A 17,870-nucleotide genomic window follows, 5' to 3' on the forward strand; every position below is an offset into this window, starting at 1 on the left:
AAGGATCTTAATACTTCCTTTACCCGTTTAAACAGCCAATTTCAACAAAAAAAACACCAGGATTATTTACAGTCAAAAATAAGACCCCTCCTTTTCTTGAACAGAGATTTTCTGGAGCCTCTCAGTCTCTCTGCAGGTTCATGGTTTGCTGCTTTGTTGTTTCCAGGCAACGCTGAACATGATATTTTCCAAGTGACCTCAGCAACTAAAGCTGTCTTTTAGCTGAAAACAAAAGTCTTATCGAGGAAATGACCCGACAGTTAGGAAGCATCTGCTGGTGAGGATGTGCACGCTAATCAAATCAAGCAGAAAAGGCCTTGGCGATAACAGGCATGGTTTACATAATAAAACTCTTTAGACTGAGATATTTAACAGGGTTACTTCAGAAGTTATTCTAGATAACTTTTCAGCTGTTGGTTCCTAATGAAGGAGGATGATTTTTGGCTCATGTAAGAGTTAGTCTCAGTAAAACTGCAAAATCAAAACACTTCTTGTATTAGTTCATGCCTCATAGACTTCCATCACATTGCAGTCACAAAGCTGAGCATTGGATGTACTAAAACATAAATACTCAGCAACCTTTGAAAAGCAGCCCAACATTTAAAACTGTTCTGAAGATCTTTGCAAAGCATGTTATGACTCACCTAACCATTTGATCAAAGAAGTGTCTCTCACCCCACACATATTGGACTCGGACACATTTAAAAAAGCATCATCATTTGGAAACTATTTATTGAACATTTGCAACCAGATATCAGTTAAATACAGAACTGTCATGTCTCTCTCTACATCCCCCAACAGCAGGGACTGGCTCCACTTCATTACACTGAGAGGAGGGAATGTTACAGGACTTGGTAAGGCGCACACTGTGCTGGAAGTCATTTGGCTTTCTGTCTTCTGATAATAAAAGAGAAACTAAATCTAAGTCTGCCTCTCAAATGTCCAAAAAAAACTGCTGCCTCTCCCCTCTCCGCAGCTAGATCCTGCGCGTATAGACAATGGCAAAATGACACAAATATGAGCCAAGAGGAGAAATCCATGTATAGACGACTGAGACACACCCCTTACTGAACGTCGTCCGAGATGTGTAGCCATGATTTGAAAAGCTAAAAGTAAAATGATCAACATGAATATATTAGAAAAAAAAAAAAAATGGCAATTAGTCTTTAATAAACACCTCGCCTCACCTACTCCCAACAAGACCAGGGTTATAAATTAAAACTGTCCAAATAAAATCAATCAACCAAGACTTTGGGCCCATTCAGTTCCATTTCAAGACTGGAAAATCTTCATTGAAAAAAAACAAATGGCACTTTTCAGTCTCTTGAACTGGAATCTAGAATTTCGACTCCCAATGGAATCGACCCCCAACCCTAAAATCAACTCTTTCTAATTTACATATATGGGTCAGGCGCTCTTCAAGCTTCCTCCATCCTCGCAAAGTCGCTCCCCCCCCAGGACAGGGGGACCTCTGTGCTGTGGGAGGGGCTAGGCCACGGTTTTGAAGGTCTGCAGTATGAGGTTGGTTTGGTGGATGAGCCGGTTTGCACTGATGAAGACATTTATCGCCCTGGAAACAAAGAAGGGTAACATGAGAAGGAGCTCGCAGGTGCTCTCTAAACTAATAATGTTGAGTATGTCCAAATGACATCAACACGACGATAACAAGCGCTGTCAGCTTATTTTGTTTTATTTCCTTTTAAATGTCGATTATTTTCATTGTAGTAGAGTAATCTGTTAATTATTCTCTTGGTTAATTGTTTAATGGTTTGTATATTGTCGGAATAAAGTCAAAAAAGGTGGTGAAGTGTTTCCCGACGCTCAAGATAACATCCTCAAATGTTGTAAGAATAAGCTTTTAAATGTAGAGTCCCAGAGAAGAAGAGAAAGTGGATTTTTCCCTTTTTCTCCCTAAAAGATTACCTAAAGCAGATGGATGATATAAAAGTTGACCAAAAAAAAGAGAAATTGATTCATCTTTGAAGCTCTATCAGTATAAAAGTAATTATGTCCTACATAAGAAATCTTACTCCAACGGAATAGTTTAACCTTTTGGGAATTACGCGTATTGCTTTTTTATGTAGAAAAGAGATGAGATGATTACTACTCTTGATGTTTGTTTGCTAAACATGAAGCTACCTCCTCCTGCTGGTTAGCTTATTTTAGCGCAGAGAGTAAAACACTTGGCCTGACTGTTAAGCTTTGAATAAACCTGGATTACTTATTGGCATTGACTTCCTAGAGTCTTGCTTTCACTGGGTCATTATTAAGAATGCAAAAAGTGATCAAATCAACTCACTAATGTAAAAAACATCATCTTAAATAAGCCATTGAAAGCATTCATGTCTGAAAAGAATCACTGATAACCCAACTTTCAAATATGAGGTGATGGTTTAAATGATGGTTTAAACGTACTTTCCGTCTTTGAAGTATGTTTTGAGGGTGTCGCTGAAGCTTTTGGAGTATTTCACAAACTCCTTTTTCTGGTGCTCAAGAGCCTAAACAAATAAGAAAAGAAACATGATTAATAAAGAGGGAAAAAGGAACATGAGAATCGTACACAGGTCTGTTGTTTTTCTCTGGTACTCACTCTGCGATTCTGGTACTGATATTTCTTAATGACGTTGTTGACTGTGTCCAGGAGCTCTTTAATGGCGCTGGCTATGTCTCTGTAGGAAACCAACAGCAACACAAGTGAGGATTTTAGAGGATTTCATAACCAGGTTTCACAGGAGTTAGACGAAACAGACAGTGACAGTAAAAAAAAAAAGGCAGCATTGTGTTCTTTGTACAGTCCTCACCATCCACCAGCTGTTTTTCTAATGCAAGGTCATGCAAAGTAGGGCTGCACCCAATACTTCACAGCTTTATTCATATTTTGCATAGTAGAATTTTAAATAAACATCTTGCATGAGTATTCGCTCTCTTTAAAGACTAGTATTTCTGTATGTTGCAGTTAAAGATTGGGATAAACTTATTTTAAAAATATTATACTATTTCTAGAATTAGATGGTAGCTGCATAGGATTAGATTAAATTAACTAAACCTTTTTTTTTTTCTTATGTGATCCAAATATTAACAATTACTCCAGATTGTTGTAAATTCCAAAAGATGACATTTGTTAAAAAAACAAATATTGAACAACTTTTTAAAAGTCACAAAATGTTTTCATCTACCAAAGTATTCTGTATCAATCTATATTTGTTGGAGGCTCATTTTTTACTGTGGTTGCAGAATACAAAAGGGAGGCAGACACTGATGACTTGATTAAATTAAAAAGACAAACTCAATCAACCTGATGAATATCTTTAGTTTGACAGTGGACACTTGAGCAGCATGGTGTGTGTGTGTGTGTGTGTGTGTGTGTGTGTGTGTGTGTGTGTGTGTGTGTGTGTGTGTGTGTGTGTGTGTGTGTGTGTGTGTGTGACCTCACAGGTTTGAGTTCCGATGTTTACATGCTTACTATAAATCCTGGTCTGTGGTTTTATTGCTAAATAGTTGTGATTGTTGTTTAATGTAAAATAAAGTCCTATCTATTTTAGCAGGGTAATAGCAGCAACCGGTGTTAAAAAATCCACCACGGTGTGTGATCACATAATATGGGATGGTATTTATATAATGATGGCAGCTTCCATTGACGAGTATGGGGGATTAGGGTTGTGACAGAAAAAACTATAGATTTCAAAAAAGTGTTTAAGTTAAATATCTTAAATAATATATTAGTTTAGTATACTATTGGTGAGAACTATTTTTAGAGGTCAAAGGATGAGATACTCACATTGTGAAAAGAATTGCAGTATTATAAATGATTTTTTTTTAAATAATCGCTCTCAGTGTTTCTGATTTCAATAAGAAAATGGCAACATTTTGACTGTAAATTGCTAACCCTAACCCTAGCAAAGACCAAAACCTTTTCAACTATTTTTCAATATTCTGATATAATTGATTGACAATGCTACTTAGTTTGTTTTCCTTACATTAAAGTGAATATGCCATATTTGTATTCATATCACAGCATGATCTTGCAATATCAACATACACATTCCTTCCTACTAACACCTAGCCTCACTAAGTAGATGTGCATTTTCATGTTGCCTCTTGTAGTCCTGTCATTTGAAGCTAACACACTGAGCTATTGAATTATAAATAGACATCAGCAAAGTGAATAAATAAAACATATCATCCTGCCATTATCACCTTTTCTCTGTCTACATGCCAGAAAAAACTAAAACACGTTCCTTCTTATAATAAGGTCATCCTTTTTTAATGTTAGCCTGCTTGCATCTTCAGGTTTCTGACAGCTTTTCAGGAGTGTGGTTTTGCAGAGGAATCATCGTGTACAGTAACGTGTGACTGGGGCTTTGTTGATCTGAGAGGAGAGCATGCTTCCTAGCTTTGAGTGATGATGGTTGAGAAAGACCCCGTCAACCCCAACACACACACACACACACACACACACACACACACACACACACACACACACACACACACACACACACACACACACAGAGAGATATATAGAAGCAGCAGAGGATCTTGAGGGAGAAACGCTCTCTGGAGGACAGTGCACCTTGAGAGGATCTGTGCCGTTTCTCTCCTATTGCTGCATGTGTCGTGACGCATGGCAGCCATTTTGTTTTATGCATTAAAGATTCACCGTTTCCTCTTTCCCTTCTCTAAATGTTTTGAAGTCATCCCTGGGGAATAAGACTGCATAAACAAAATCCACACACCTTAACTTTGATTTCTTTCTCTTTCTTTAAGACATTTTTGATACATGCCATGAAATGCCCATGTCTAGTTCATTTTAAATTATTTTTAATGCGTTATAATCTGCAAAGATTATTACACAGTATGAAGGATGTTACAATCCATACAGTCTGTGGTTACAATGCCTTATAAGGTGGTTAAGTATCATAATACGTGAGGCGTGTGGCGCAGTGGGTTAGTGCGCTGATCTTCGAATCAGAGGATAGAAAGTTTGAGTCCCACTGCAGCATGTCGTTGTGTCCCTGGGCAAGACACTTCACCCCAAAATGCTCCTGTGGGGATTGCCCACAGTATTGAGTATGTAAATCGCTTTGGATAAAAGCGTCTAACAAGTAACATGTAATGTAATCTAATGTACGTAAGACTTTGTTGCAATGGTCATAGTGTATTTTATTTTGCATACTTATTTTTTCATATCTTTTTATAACAAATCAACATTGTTATAAAATATTATATTGTAAATTAAACCTTTATAAGGGTTGATTTACAAAATCACCAGTCTTTCAGTTTTCTAAAGTATAATTTACAAATAAGTCTAAATATTTTACTTGTTTAGAGTGAGATTTGACTTTGAGTGAGATTTGAGGAAACATTAAATGAGCAACATTTCTTATATAACCTGAAAAATAAATAAATTGATTGAACAACACTATTTTAAGGATAATACAATGATGTATAATATGCTCTTGTTATAATGCCTTATGAATATGTGCGATTGCTTGTAACGATGAAGAGAAAGCAGACTACAGTCATTACAACTGTGTTTATAATGCATCATAGATATGCATAAGAAGTGTTTTCTCATCATTTCTAACACATCAAGTGAATGTAAACAACTGTCTTTCACCTGACCACAAAGTAATAACATCTGCTCATGTTGAGGGGAGAACAGCATTGGCAGAGATGGGAATTTTTGTTCAGGAATATTGCAAAAGCATGGTTTGTTTGTCTCCAATAGACCATGCCAGCGCTTGAGTGCTATATATATGAAAGTTTAAATAAAATGTATATTCATCCCATTGTAGGTTTACCTGGGCTGAATGTATTACCATTAGCATATCAGCCACGAGAACTCTCCACTCTTCCAAATCGCAGACAAAACATTGCAATCTAGTGGTTAATTGGAGCTATTTTCTTGCTTCTCTCCAGCAAAAGAAAATATTAGTTTCCTGGCCCTTACGGATTGAGTTTATCAGGTTTTGAACAATGGAATAGGGCTGGTTTATCAGGTGTTAACATCAGAATAGAATATTGTCGAAAAGGTCAGAACTTTTTGCAGAACTCCTAACCAAACTTTTTTCAATTTCATTGCGAGAAGAGGCCACAAAACCTTTAGATCTGAAAAAAAAACAGAAGTGCTAGGTGCTTTGAATGCACTACAGCATTCCCGCACATCTCTTGTCGAATAGCCCTGATGCGTGGGAGGGTGCCGTTTTATTTTCAAATGTATTTATTCATGGATCTGACATTTTAAACAACCTCTGCTTGCCTGCAGAGTTACAAAGCAAGCTAATTTTCTATCATATTCCATAGGTTTAGGGCTCCGTCACGTTCCATAGGGTGTAAGATCTGAGTGCTATTCACTTGCTGTCTCTTTCTTTCTTCGCCTCCTGCACTCCCAAAGCCTGAACCTGAACTTGGGATTTCAGGCATGGATTTATATGCATGCCCCTCCTTTGATGACAGGGTAAATATTCACACAGGCAGCCAAGGTGCCCCCGTCAATACCCATGTGCTGTGTGTTTGCCCACCAGTTAAATTCTTAGGGGGATTGTTTGGTGAGATGAATGGGGCCAAAGTGCTGAAGGACGTATCGGAGTTCAGCAAACAAACCCTCCTCTGATTGGCTCAGCCACAGCTCGGTCCGGTGGGCAAAGTTAGCAGCGAGAGGAGGTGAGAAGAGGGGAAGGGTGGGGGGTTTTGGCTGTCAATTAAGGCTGCCGTGAATTCCTGGGAGGGGGGGAGCAGTCGGCTGGGCCATCTCTCTGGTCCTGTTGGATCTGTGTAGATAGCTGAGGTGTCGTTCACCTCGGATAGGAAAAACCCTGTCAATATTCAACTATTTAATAACCCTGAATGTGCAGCTCACGGCGCCTTTTGAAGACTGTGGGGTCTGCATTTCCCTTTGATGTACTTTCATTGTCTGACTCTATCTGAAATCTTCGAAGATGGAATTGGTGACATTTTCTCTTTTTTCATTCATTCAATCCAACCTCAAAGGTTTACCCCAGTATTTCTCTAGTCCAAGATGCTTTGTTGTATGGAGGGGGGGGGTTGACTGTAGTTACCCACTAGGATTTCTATCACTGGGTAATGGAACACCAGGAGATTTAGGCAAGGATGTTACTGACAAAATATGTATTTTTTGATGTGCCTTGCCTACTAAAGTATAGATCTCAGCATCTAGATTGCTCCAATTTAGTTCATTTTTCCAGAGTCAGAAACACGAAGATACATTGAAGCACACACACAGACAGACAAACACACACACACACACACACACACACGCACACAGGCACACACGCACACACGCACACACACACGTCTCAAGATTGAAAGCTGAATTGACCTTTCTCAGAATTATAGCATGAAGCCGATAACATATAGTTTACATTCCTTACATGATGCGTGATGCCAGGAAACCCACAGGTCAGTCATTACATTCCAAAAAACAGTTTATTAAAATTATTTTGTAGCAGATCTTATTGGATCATAAACCTAACCTGGATCCAATAATGAAGCTGAAGGTTGTCCCATTTTCCTATACGTTATTTCACTCTGGATTTGCTTTTTTTTTTATATAAAAAACCTTTCTTGGGTCGTTTAAAAAAATATTATTATTATTTTTCTGTTTAGGTTAATACAGCAATACATTGTGTTGTTTAATATAAGTTCATTTTAAGCATACTACAGAGCAGGTGTAAATGTTTTATGAACATTGTAATGCTTTTAGCTGCTTAGTCTGTTTTAGTATTAGAGTTGAGGCTTCTATAAAAGCCTTTTTAACTTGTTTGCTTTGAATTTGACTTCACTTGAACATATCCAATAATTACAACATCTATACAAAGAACAGTCCACAGACAAGCCAATTATCAGTCTATGCAGCTCTACAGTGTGAGCGGAGTCCCTTTGAAATGAATAGTGTGGACTTTCCCAAGCTGAAAAGTATCTTTCAAGGTCTGTCTTGAGGAGGACGTAACTATAGAGCCAACACTCCAGAGCTCGCAGTGTAATGTCTAACAACTTCCTCCATTTCTCCTTCTCATATTGAGCTAATTTGAGATCTCCCATCTCTCTGTGGTGCTGTGTGCTCTATACATCTTCACCCACCGTTCCCTCACATTTTCACTCTGTGCACTCTCACTCTGGAGGACCCATACACTCGCAGATAAGAGGAAATGAAGTCTCGTCTGCACAATTTGAAGCGCTGCTTTGAAGCTGAATGTGAAATAGCGGCTCTGCTCCTCTCTGGCTGGTGAAATAAGGGCCCTCTCGTTAAAAGCACTTTACCTGTGCTCCTATGGATCATTGCTCTCATTAAACAGATTTGGGGTTACTTTCAAATCACAATTACTCCTAGCACTAACTGTAATGGGCACAAGGGTTGAAAGAGTAAGAGAAATGTTTCTGACATTTATTTTTATATCTCTCTTTGAGCTGGGAGGAGAATAAATCCTAAGGTGAAGCATAAATGAACCCACCCCTGAATAGGGATTGATTTCAAAGATGAACTAAACTGTAACTCAAATCTGAGCATGAAAAAATAAACTTTACGCTATTTTAATCTGGTCTATTTGTACAGACATATAGAGTTACTTACATTAAAACTACAACTGAATTGTTCTCCGGACAGTAGCAGAGTATTGCCATTATGTGACCTTTCAGTACTTACAGAGTTGTTCTGCACTTGAATATGCAACATGCAGTACTGTGTGTTTGTGTGAGTGTGTATATTTGTCTGGGGAGTGTTGTATACGTAGCAGATACTTTTGAGAACACCCCTGGGTCCTACTGCACAATGATGCCAAGAAGAGTGCAGGCAAAATACTTTCATCTGCTCACCACAGAGACCCTGCTGTGTGTGTGTGTGTGTGTGTGTGTGTGTGTGTGTGTGTGTGTGTGTGTGTGTGTGTGTGTGTGTGTGTGTGTGTGTGTGTGTGTGTGTGTGTGTGTGCGTGTGCGCGGAGGCATATGTGCTTGTTTTTGTGCATGTTTGAAGTTTTTGTCTGAATGGTAAACAAGGGAGAGACTTTACCTTGGGCTCTGCAACACAGAGGGCACACATTTTGCATAGCAGATGCACTTGATCAATTTAGTTTTAACCATATTTAAATGTTTGTTTGCACTTTTCATCAAATGTTCCTCAGATAAGGATAAACCTCTTTAAACTCATTTCTAGCTCTGAGAGTAACCTGCTGACTGCCTCAGGAAAAGAGAGCAATACTGAGTTTTTCACAAATTACCATCGAAAAAAAGCATTTACTCTGCACAATTTAGCACAATTTAATATTATGTGTATCTGTGTGAGCATGCATGTGGCTGCACCTCAATGCTATGTTGCATATTTCTGTGTGTGCACTTTTACTGAATGTGTGAGGGCCTCTCCTGGTGACTGCCTAGGGCCATAGCACAGGATGTAATCCCATGTATGCCTCCAGTCTCTTAGCTGCCTGCATAGATGTGGAGGAACGTTTTAGCCCCTGCAGTGTGCCGTAGGGCACAAGGGCTCACCCTCCTGTACTGCTAACAGACAGCAGCTGCCTGGTGCACTTCATCCAAGCTTTCACCATGTGTGTGTGACTCTTTCTACACTCTATCTGTGTGGTATAGTTCAATTTGCAGCAATGAGAGATGGCCTAAGGAGAGAGAAATTGACTTTTGACAGCCATTATATTAAAGTATGCATACCTTTACAAATTTGTATCAGTGTCTGGAGGTGAAGAGCTCTCTCTTGCTGGAAAATCAAATCATGTACTTAATATTTAGCCTTATCTTGATTGGCACTTGATTGTGCAAGAGCTAAGAAATATAGTAAAGTAAAACATTCTTAAAGTGAAGCCAAATGTCATGCACTGATTGAAAACGGAGTGAAGATATCCTAAGTGCTCAATTCAGGTTCCACGACAGACAATCAAGTTTCATTTGACAAATGAATTCAATGAAACAGTCTGACATGAATAGCTTTATTCAGTAGGTGCATTTGAATCACATCACTTAAAATAAACATCAAAGGAATTTATCCAAGCTATGTGTTCTTAAAATAGTAGCAGTATTTTTGAAAATCTAAAGCTATACAAGCACGATGTTGATTTTGGTTGAAATACACAAACACATCTCCACATAACAAAGGGTCTGTATTAGTAGAATAATTCCATCCTCGCTGACTGAGACTGTCCAAAATGCTGCTGTTAGGAATTGGGACTCTCCCACCTTTTGGCAGTAATAATAATAAACGCAAGCCTAAACATCATCAATATTAGTACACAAGCACATTATGCTGTTTAACTCTTGACTTTCAATCTAATAATTTCTGAATCATATGAAATAAATAGTGATCATCACATGGTCAGGCTGCTTATCTCCAGTGTTGTGTGTCCAGTTTCCTGTGATCAATCCACTTGCAGAAACATGTTTTTCTAGTGTTTGGAATTTAAAGAAGCTGGCCAAACTGTACTCATAATTTTTTTTCACCAGGATGGATTGTACGGCAGGAATGCCCTTTTATGTGATTGATATTAAATAATCACCCAGTGCTGCAGAGGTGTTGCTGATCCTCTGAATTAATAACATGGCGGAATTGCATTCACTTGATATTGTCACTGGTACTTTTGCCATTTGCTGTGAAACCTGTCATAGTCCATTTCCTCTCTGCCTGTGTCCTTATCCTTTCAACTGGTTTATTATTACTATGGCCTGACCTCCTGTAGTGTATATTGAGAGTTCTGATGAGGTTGTCGGAGGAGGAGGCTGGAGAAGTGACAGGTGGTCTTGATGATAACTATCCATCCGCCCCCTCCCATCTCACCACGGTGCAAGCCTTAACCACTGATCTCAACTCTGATGTCCACAGCTGCATCAGAACACAGCAGAAAGGCAGATCAATAGGTGTCATAATCGATAGGTCAGAATGAGGAATCAGTGAAAGGTCAGCTTCAATCGATTCCCTCGTTATTGCACTGCAACCTCTCTGCTGTTGCGTGTTGGTCCTTAACTATGAAACCCTGCAGGGTGCCGCACCCCTTACTGTTTTTAGGAACATCAACTAATCCTAATTATTAGTTCTGCTCTGGCTTGAGGGGCAGACCACGACATTTCCTTCATCTGTGTCTGATGTGTTATGTTATGATATCTGTCCGGCCCTCACACCCCTGACCTGTCTCTCTGTGAGACTGTTCCTCGTTAGGAGGAAGTCAGCCCGCCCCCTGCTGCATGTAGCCGCTGCCATACAACCACCATTACTGATTGACAGTGCTGTATGTGGCTGCCACGCTCCAGGTTCTCAGTCCAGCATTCTTGAGCGCCAGGAGGCTGTCCTGGAGTTGTATGGGCTCCAAATCACAAATCTTAAACCAGCAAACAGCAATCGTGGTTCACCATTGAGCTTAGCAAGACATCCAAGGCAGGGTCACCCGGCTTCAGCTAAATCAGATTTTCACCTCTGTCTCGACTGGTGTGAAGAAATGATGGAGTTTTGACTGGCTTGAGAAATGCCGTGTCATGGAGGGAGACAAAATGGATGTCAGGAACCAGCTAACGTAAGGCGCTGTGTCTCAAGGAATGCAACCATTCTGTATTTTAAAAATATGAGTGTAAACAATTATCTACAATACAATTGGGAACCATATACTGACATATAGGTTCAGTACTGGGGAAAAAAAATAATGGCAAAGCAACTACACAGCTCTCTTTTGACGCTCTAACCCCGTTTTGTCCGAAATCCTTCCCTGAAATAGCATTAGCATAAATCTCCAGCCCATAGAGGTAATGATGGCGTGAAATTATGGTTGCCTCAGCAGACCTTATTCCCCTCTCTGCTCTCCCTCCCTCTGGGTCCAAGGCCTCAGCCTTCGACTGAGACCATCTCGCAGGCCTTCTTTCTCTCCGTGCTCTCCGTCTCTCTTCTCCTTTGCCGCCTATTCCATTCAAAGGGAATGTGTAACTGAATTTGAAATTGAGTGCCCTTCTTTCAAGGACCACAGCTAATGAGACGTTTTGCCTTGAAATGCAGGCCGAATGGGGGGAGAGCCTGATGGGCGAGGCCTGGAGTTGATAGCTGCCCTGTACGTCAGGTGTAAGGCTGTCCGGATCTCTTACCGCTGAGAAGGGTGAAGGTGATTTCTATAGGTGCAAAATAAGAATAAGCCTTTTTCGGAAGAACACCCTTCTGCGAGTCACCTGGGGCTGCCATTGTGAACCTGAAATAGAACGCCTGTGTGATCTGCATCCATGGGCGAAGTGAAGACCGACACCAGCCGGGCCACCCCCTTTTGCATACATGTATTAGGAGCTATATTGGAAAAAAAAGAAGCCCATAAGGGTCTGGAGAGAGATAGGAGATGACAATTAGATGGAGATGGAAGAAAGTACACTGGAGTGGGTCAGGGTGACTTGAGGAAGGATGGAGTGTGGAGAGAAGGAGAAGCGAGTCAAAGAGATGGAAAGGGGGTCTGGCCCATAGAAACAGGTATACTTGACAGTTTGCGGTCCGGGGATCATCCGAGAGACGCCACATGGGTGCAATGATGAAAGGAATGGAGAGATTTGCGTGCTAGGGGTTCTCCCTTTAATCAGGGGCCCTGAGGAGAGAACCTTGCAGCCTATGGGCCCCTGGCCGCTGCTAGCCACTGTCATGCTAATGAAAGAGGCTCAGGGTGTGAATGGAGAGGCTAGCTTGTTACCAGCGTGCTAATTAATGCATGCGGCAGGGGTGTGCCTGTGAGTGAGGCTGTATGCATTTTAATGAGGTCTCTGTGTACGTGTGAGCGTGTGTATACGTGTCAGGATGACAGGGATTTGAGGCATGGCGTGAGACGGATGTGCCACCAGGTTTTAAAAATAGGGGAGAGTGTAGAAATAAGTGTAGAAATAATTTGTTGGGAATTATGTCGACACTCTGACTCAAATCTGCCTCGATCATCATCTTACTACGCTATAATTAGCTGTTTTCAGGTTTAGATTACATTAGAAAAAAGCATGGACCCTATTGACTGTATTTTTTTGCCGTTTCTAAATGTTTTGCCATTTATTAAATATAATCAGGAACATGAATAAATTAACTTTTGTACTGCTAGTCTTATTTGTTAATGCATATAATCTAATTGACTTTCTCAGCTGCAGTCTCGGTCATTGTGTGGTGAAAACAATCCTGTCTGATTTACTTTCTCACGACTAGCTACATCACATTAACGGCTGTTTATCAGAGCTCTTGTGTCTGTCATGTCACAGACAAGATGACAGAAAATGATCCTTGGAGATCTGGTAAGGGCCTCATCCCAGACTACCCTTTCTGTCTGCCCGACGTTCCCACGGACGGAAAGATGAGGGACTTGTGGATGGCCACAGGCGCAGCATATGGCTCAAGGCGACAGCATTGTTCCGGGCTGTTTGCATAAGAGGAAAAAACGCCATTGTTGCAAGTGTCACTCAGACAAGACGTAGGGGCGTGTGTCAGGGCAAAGGGAATGCCATCAAAGTCTGTGACCTTTTCATTTGCCGGTGGCCTCTCCCACACACCTCTGTGTGGGCCCTACATGCCTTATTCTGTGATTTAAGACTCCTTAACAATCGTATCGGTATTGACCAGAGAAGATAATTAATTTGACTGATGTAACCCAGGATGGGAAATTCACAAGTAGTGTTCTTTTAATAATATGGCAGCTTGCTATGAGAGAATGACTACAAGGCAGTAACTGGATAATTGTCATCTTTGAAGAATTTAAATAATTTCCTAATGAATCAACATGAATATCTCAGAGGAGCTGACCCAGTACATACATGATTCACTAATGCTTTACTTTTCCCCATCAATCCGTTTGTGTACAATGTTGAACAGCCACCTGGAGTTTAAGTAGTTTAAGGTCTTATCTTTTGCACAAAGTCTACAACAATGTCAACATATTATTTTGAATAGTGGAGTAATACTTAAAGTAAATGCATTAAAACTATCCTTCAATTATGAGTGGGAACATCATTCAAACATTTTTTTTTTGTCCATTTTCAAGGCAATAATTTGCGTGTGAAACACAGTGTGCTGATTACAGGAAATACTGTAGGTCGCTGTCTCGCTTTGTGAGTGCTACAAACACTGGAGCTCCCTATTTTGTGCCAGCAGAACTGTCGTCCATTTTCTATCCTACCCCCAACCTTGTCCACCCTGTAAAGTGCCATTATAAAAATGTCAAGGGGTCCCCCTCTCTCGTCCTGCCTGTCAAAATCATGTGCCATTATGCAAATCAATGTGTGAACACACACTCACACAGATTTACATAGGCTATATGGGATATAGGCAGTGGTGAATTCACATGATTACAGAATTAATCCACAAGATACATACTGCATGTATACATTTCTGAAAATGAGGGAATATTTTACATTTGCCCTTGAAGATTAAAACATTATCATTGCATGAACATGTTTGTGGCAGCTTTAGCTTTGGATGCAAAGCGGGTCGTTCACTAATCAGACAGTTGACAGTTCGATCTCTGAATCCTCTCGTTCTCGTGCGGGCAAGACACTAAACCCCCAAGTTGCTCCTGATGGGGAGGCCAGCGTCTTGGTACTCTGTCGCAATCAGTGTGTGTGAATAAACGGTAAAGCCTTTTGTTGGTAACGGTAGAAAAGGGTGCAGTAAATGAATTATGATTTAAAACAATGTACATTTGTGCATTTTTCTATTTTCTTGCACAAAAAACTGCTTGTTTACTATGAATGATTAAATATAAGTAGAGTTATTATACAAAAAGTATACATTGAAAAGATGTCCTAATTAAAATCATTGGCTGTGAAAAAGAAATATGAAGGACAGATCATCTATTTCTATTTTTTTAGAAAGGGGCACTGAATATAAGATCATTTTCTTCTCCCTGCTCCTTTTCGGTCAATGGTGTGTTTACAGAGACATGTTTTGATAACAATTATTATACATTAAGTTGTGCATACCATAGACGGAACAAATAAAAATGAAATGAAATAATTTCAAGCGAATAGATATGAAAGATATCGGTTTGGCCTCCAGTTTAATTCAAGTCCATGTGACACATGCTCAAATCTGAATATATTCTTCATGTCAAGAGGATTGTCCTCCACTAATATTTGTATTGCTCAAACTAAATGGTTTAATGCCAGCAGCCCCTTAAACCTGGTTCAAAGTGATGTTCCCAGTGACTCTTAGGTGGGAGTGCGTATGTGATTGTATCCTTTTACATTTAATTTCCTCTTCCATTGGTTTAGTGGAGTGTTTTTTGTAGTTCTGCAGACAAGAAAATAATGTGTGTGAGAAAAAAAGGTACATAAAGCGGAGAAATATTCATTTTTTGCCAAAAGCATGAATGTACCTGAGTTAGAGGTCAAGCCTATAATGTAACCGACTTAACTGCTCTATGACACATCAGGGTATCCATTAGCTTCAGAAACAACACAGGAGAAAAAAAGACGGAAGAAAGAGAAAATGAAATAGAGATCGGGCCGTCTGTTTTGACAGCCATGAACCAGAATATTGCTCCATTGTTTGTTTCTCAGAGCAGAGGAGTCATGGATGTGGTTTGAGTGACAGTGAGTCCGATATACGCTGACACGTGGAGCTGCTTCACATTCCTCTAATTGCTCCGCATTGCCCGAGCTTGGCACACATGTAGAGCATGGTAAGAGGCGTCTCTTTTTAGGTCGAAACAGAGGGTGCTGTGATTTGGCATACAAAGAGAAAAAGGAGGCATGGGGGGTGGAGGGGGGAGAAGAAGGGCAGGAGGAGGAGAAGAGCTTGAAGAGGAGGCATTCTATTATTCCTGATAGACTACTCTGAAGGACAGAGAGGTGGTGGCCTTGCTTGTACAACTCTGTGGCATAATAATGTCCTGCATTAAATCTCTAGCCAGTTGAAGCATAGATTTAGAGGCACCACAGCAGATATATGGCATCAGGTACATTCACCTGTCAGGTGTCAGAGATGCATGTAGAAACAAAGAAGGGGATGAAAGAAGTACAATACGGTGGCAGACATAGCGTTAGTTTTAAGTCGTGGTGTGCTGAAAGGCACTGAGATTGGAGGAAATCCTTGCAAAGGAGGGGGAAAGCTTCTATCCTTGCTGATGCTATTTTAATTAAATAGTTGCTAGGTTACATCGTGCAGAGCGACAGGGGCGGGTGGTGTGGCACATGCACCCGGGCGAGGGGAAGGGTGTGTGTGTGTGTGTGTGTGTGTGTGTGTGTGTGTGTGTGTGTGTGTGTGTGTGTGTGTCTGAACAATGAAAGCACATCCCCTTTTTTCCACACCCATTCTATAATAAGGATTTCAAATGTGAGACATATTGACATGAAATACAGTGAGAGCAATTTTACACTCTCTAAAACTCTCTCCCTCGCTCTCCCCTCATATTCTTCTGTCTTTTTCATTTTTCTCTCACAGATCAGAGTGTGGGGGGAAGCCCCCTTTCATCTCCGTGACAGTGCTTTTCACCTCCGCTGGTGACTTACCGAGGACTGGTGCTCCCATTGCACCCTGGGATGCCAGACGGTGGAGAATGCCACGGGCCCGTGTGCCCTGGCAACCGGTCCCGTTTCACACCCCCACCACCCCAACACACACCGGCTCCCTTTAGCTCTCCACTCCCTGCCTCCACCCAGGACTCTGACCACACAGAGACCCAGACAGGGCCCTGATAGATGGGGTGTGAGACAGCAGAAAGTCCCTTGATGTTGGATATAAATCTGACAGGCCCTCCTGGATAAGACCAAGCATAATCTTTCTCATTGCTTTCAGGCTGAAGGGTGTGCGTGTACGGGTTTGTCCTTTCTTTATTTTCAACACCCTCCCTCATCTCCATCTTCTTCCCACCTCCGCTCCTCCCCCTCTGCCTGCGGAGATAAAGCCGTAATTTACAGCTATGCATTGTAGAAGATGAATGATAGTTGCTTTTCTACCTTAATATGCATTCACCACTACCAGATAATAGTCTTTTTGTAGGAAACAAAAAAGAAATACCTTCCAAGAGAATTCAGCATTTTTATGTTATATTGTTCCCCTAATGTGCTAGAAGTGATATATAATTCCCAGTCTTTCATTAGAAACACAATTGATAATGATGAAGGTGTGCTAAGTTTTTCTATAGATGCTCCTTTTTCATATTCTTGAGTGAAATATCGCAATGGGAAAAAAAAAGTTTTCGGTCTCCCCCCCCCTCTTATTCTCCTGAGTGTATATGGAGCTGCTTTTTGAAGAAAACACACACACAAACATAATTTCACACATGTCTTTCACAAAAACATTCACTCTTGATGCATATACAGCATAAATATGTATTCCATGTCTCAGTCACAAACAGCTATTTCTCTATACCTTTTCACTTCACTATGTCTCTGCAGCAGACAGTGTAGAACAGACTAGAGACTGGAACCACAGTGTGTTTCTGCGCCAAGAGAAGCTTGGGGGCCCTTGTGTCCAGGGGCCATTTTCCCCTTGGGACTCATCTAAAGGACTCCAGTCCGGTGACCTGTTGCCCTCCTCCGTGTTTGGCAGGCGCTCCAGCAGGTCGCTGCGAGAGGTCGGAGGTCAGGGGGTGGTTTGAAGAAACATGGTGTCAATATGTGACCTTCTCAAAGACACACAGGATCAAACGTTCAATTAACTCTCTGAACGAGGTCATGCTTTGAATTTTGGTTGAAGCATTGACTCTGATTTTAAGTAAATCATTTGTTGCTAATTTGGGTTTTTATCTGTATTTAGAAGAACATATGACATTACCATCACCAAGGGAAATCCAGTGGACTGGCATTCACAGAGTAAAGTGTCACCACACCAGTGTCTATCACAACTGGACATTCTCTAGACACACACACCCACACACACACACACACACACACAAACACACGAGAGAGATATACACACA

General features: G+C 40.8%; 1 protein-coding gene across 1 annotated transcript in view; it reads right to left on the minus strand.

The window, feature by feature from the left end:
* Positions 1-700: 700 nt before the first annotated feature.
* The window catches only part of LOC104955191 (programmed cell death protein 10), a 23,267-nt gene continuing 6,097 nt past the window's right edge, over positions 701-17,870 (minus strand). The window contains exons 6-8 of the mRNA XM_010782440.1: positions 2,591-2,669; positions 2,416-2,498; positions 701-1,570 (exon numbers count right to left, since the gene is read on the minus strand). Of these exons, the coding sequence (XP_010780742.1) occupies positions 1,489-1,570; positions 2,416-2,498; positions 2,591-2,669 (244 nt within the window). The 3' untranslated portion in view covers positions 701-1,488. The remainder of the gene's footprint in view (positions 1,571-2,415; positions 2,499-2,590; positions 2,670-17,870) is intronic.

Source organism: Notothenia coriiceps, unplaced genomic scaffold, assembly GCF_000735185.1.
Source record: "Notothenia coriiceps isolate Sejong01 unplaced genomic scaffold, NC01 NC01_scaffold00024667, whole genome shotgun sequence".
In the NCBI taxonomy this organism is placed as follows: domain Eukaryota; kingdom Metazoa; phylum Chordata; class Actinopteri; order Perciformes; family Nototheniidae; genus Notothenia; species Notothenia coriiceps.